The sequence below is a fragment of the Austrofundulus limnaeus genome, unplaced genomic scaffold (assembly GCF_001266775.1).
Source record: "Austrofundulus limnaeus strain Quisiro unplaced genomic scaffold, Austrofundulus_limnaeus-1.0 Scaffold98, whole genome shotgun sequence".
Taxonomy (NCBI): domain Eukaryota; kingdom Metazoa; phylum Chordata; class Actinopteri; order Cyprinodontiformes; family Rivulidae; genus Austrofundulus; species Austrofundulus limnaeus.
Window position 1 is genome coordinate 412,136 of NW_013952500.1, and position 3,260 is coordinate 415,395.

The 3,260-nt window shown below is 40.4% G+C and overlaps 1 protein-coding gene across 1 annotated transcript in view; it reads right to left on the reverse strand.

The window, feature by feature from the left end:
• LOC106520850 (dolichyl-diphosphooligosaccharide--protein glycosyltransferase subunit STT3B) overlaps window positions 1–3,260 on the reverse strand; it is a 110,000-nt gene that overhangs the window by 12,600 nt on the left and 94,140 nt on the right. Inside the window, exons 10-11 of the mRNA XM_014013112.1 lie at window positions 2,883–3,094; window positions 986–1,173 (exon numbers count right to left, since the gene is read on the reverse strand). Of these exons, the coding sequence (XP_013868566.1) occupies window positions 986–1,173; window positions 2,883–3,094 (400 nt within the window). The remainder of the gene's footprint in view (window positions 1–985; window positions 1,174–2,882; window positions 3,095–3,260) is intronic.

Genomic DNA, 3,260 nt, shown 5'->3' on the forward strand with positions numbered 1-3,260 from the left:
AGCGTGTTCAATACTTTTTCCCTGTGCCATTCCACATTATTACAAATAACTTCATTTCTGGACATTGGTATGGATCACTTGGGTTGTTACCAACATCTGGTGAAAATTTCATGTCATTAGCACCTCTAGTAATATATTTACTGAGAAAAATGGTGACGTGTTCAATACTTATTTTATCCGCTGTATATATGTGTAAAAAAAGGGGTGCAACGATACAGAAAATTAACGGTTCGGTTCGATACTTTAGTCTCACGGTTCGATATTTTTTTGATACAAAAAAAAAGAGAAATTTCCATGCCCTTTTTAACTTGTAATTTATTGAAATTATGAACATTTGTTTAACCTCAAAAGTACCATGTTTAAATTAAATTTAAGATTAAATTTTGCTGAAACAGCAAGTTTCTCAGTGGATCTGTGCTCGAAAATACAGCCTAGATGGAGTCACAGAGCATCTTCAGAAAGACAAGTTCATAAAATAATTTTAAAAAATCTGCATTGTTCGATACAAGTGTGTATGTATGTATGTATATATATATATATACACACACACACACACACAGTAATATGCACAAACAGAAAATTGACAGTCGTGCTGCTGCCATTGTCTGAGAACCGACTGTAATGTCATAAATATATGTATGAGAACTTGTGGCTCTACCGTTTAGCCTTCAATATTTCCTCCCCAGTGCTTTAAAAGAATAATTATGCCCGCATAGCGTCTGAGAAAGAATATTATATCGGCTTTTTTATAAACTTGGATGTTTGCTCGTAACCCAGAGAAACTATGTTAAACAATCAAATCTGTGCTTACAGCTTCACATATCAATATTTCAATAAGCCTCATGAAAAATACATGCGCTCACACTAACCCGCAGCAGCAATGCATGCAGACATACGTGCAGATTTGCATTAAAAGGTGAAGCAATCGATCCTGCTGCATTATGAAGGATGGGTTTTCTTATTTCAGCAGTTTGTCAGCTCTTACCCGTCGTGGTTGTAAGAGGCCAGGACCACGCTGGGGCTGGAGTAGGCGTTGCTGGTGACCCACGTGCAGTGCACGGCGAACATCATCAGCAGCATCAGCATCAGCATGGTGACGATGGACTTGATGTTCGGACCCAAACCCTCCTCTGCCTTCTCCTGCTCGGACACATGCTTGCGCACCTTACCGGCCTGCAGGGGGAGACACGAGCCCTCATAACGGGAGGAAAACCATGACGCCTTCCACAGACATGAATTATTGAGTGGAATCAATTATTAATCCGACTAAATGAGAATAAAAAAAGTTTAGGATCTGCAACTTTTTTTTTGTACTGCGTGAAGAAACGACACAGAGTATTGTGCAAGATTCCTACAGCTTAAGGCAAATTAAATTTAAGACTTTTTAAGGATCCGCAGGAACCCTGTTGTGAGATGAATCCTGTGATGAGTTTATTTTATTTTTCAGCTGCAGAAAACGACAGAAGCAAAATGGGAAATATAAATATCTCCACTGGAGTCAGCTGAGACCAAACTGTTKGTATAACGTCAGGAAAGAGAATAAGATGAGCCAATATTGGCCAGTAATGCTAAACTTTCACAAACACAAATACTATAATTCCTATTACTACAGCATTAAGACTGAAAAAAACTGAAATTACACACTTAAACATCTACATGATTACAAATTTCTGATTTTATATTTAGAGACAGAGTGTGATAAATCACCAATATCTTGATTTAATGAGACATATTTGTAATTCTTTCTCTTCCAGAAGAGCCCATTATCTTGATTGGATCTCCTGAACAAATAAAGCTTAATTAAAAAGCTAAACTAAGTAAACAAAAGGACAAAGTTGTGCGGAGGAGGAAAAAGGATTCTGCACAGGCAGAACAGGATGAAGATTGTGGATGGTCTAAATTAAAAGACAAATTAATTTTGATTCACAAACTGATAACAGTGTTTATGTGTATGTATATATATATATATATATATATATATATATATATATATATATATATATGGGGTGTTATGTATTTCAGTTCTATACGACTATCAAGTTTGTTACCTTCAGTAGTTTTGAAAAAGCTGTATATTTCAAAACTAACAGGTTCAACAAGGTTTCAACACCTTGAAAATGGCCTCTGTCTCTTTAAGAAGCTCCTCCCATTACTGACACTCCCACTTCGGCACCTCTTCACAACTTTGCTTTGGGGGAGGGGTGCTCTGTGGGGCGGAAGCTCAGCTGCAGGCAGAGCTCCAGGGAGGAGCTCTGTGTAAAGGGGCGGAGCTTTGTGCCGGGAAGCATTTGGGCAGCTCCACATGGCTACCACAGGAGATTCAAGGATTTCTCAAACATCGAGTCAAAACAACACTCTGCTTTTTGATGAGGGAATGACAGTATAACACGATAAAGCTCAGAAACATCCATTTTGCATAACACCCCTCCTTTAAGACTTGCAGCATTTCTAATTTTCTAGGCATTCATGTGAGTCATTAGACATCTTGAGGAATTTAATCAGTGATGGAACTACGAGGACAGGAAGAACAACTGAAGTGATGCTTTTTGCTCATTGTTTGCTGTGATTGGAGGAGCTGCTTCAGAATCGAAGAAAGTGAGGAGGACAAAACTAAGCAAGCAGCCTCAAACAGTCRCAGCTGAGTCACTGTTGAATCACAGTTTGCTCAAACTGTCAGGAAGTGACAAGGGAAGCTGACAAATAACAGATCCAAAACCCCAAAGGTGCAGTGAAAGCGACAAAGACGTGAAAAACTGTTTCAGCTCCTGTCGTTTCATCAATCCGAACTTTTTTTTTTTATTATAAGAAATATTAAGCAGGTAAAAATCGGACCTATTCGATAACTTATTAGTGAAATGGGAGTGACTCCGCCCCCCTCTTGCCTTGTCGTAAAGATTCCCAGAGTTCCTCTTGTCGTCCTCGTCGCTACTATCCTCAGTAGGAGGTTTCTCCCTCTTCGTGTCGTCGCCCATGTAATGCTCGAAGACGCTGGAGAACGCCACGGCTGACAGCATGCACACCACCGGAGTCAGCGTCAGCATCAGCCGCACCATCACGCCGGCAAAATACACCGCGCTGATGGCGTACAGCGCCACTGCAAGACAGGAAACAGACGAGGTGCTGGATGAAACAGAGCAGATTAAAGGTCAGACGAAGACACAGACGACTGAAAGGCACAGTGTGTAGGATTTGTTGTTTTCAGCGACATCTAGTGGTTGAGTGGTTGAATCATCCTCCCTGGTCCTCCCCCCACCCCCACC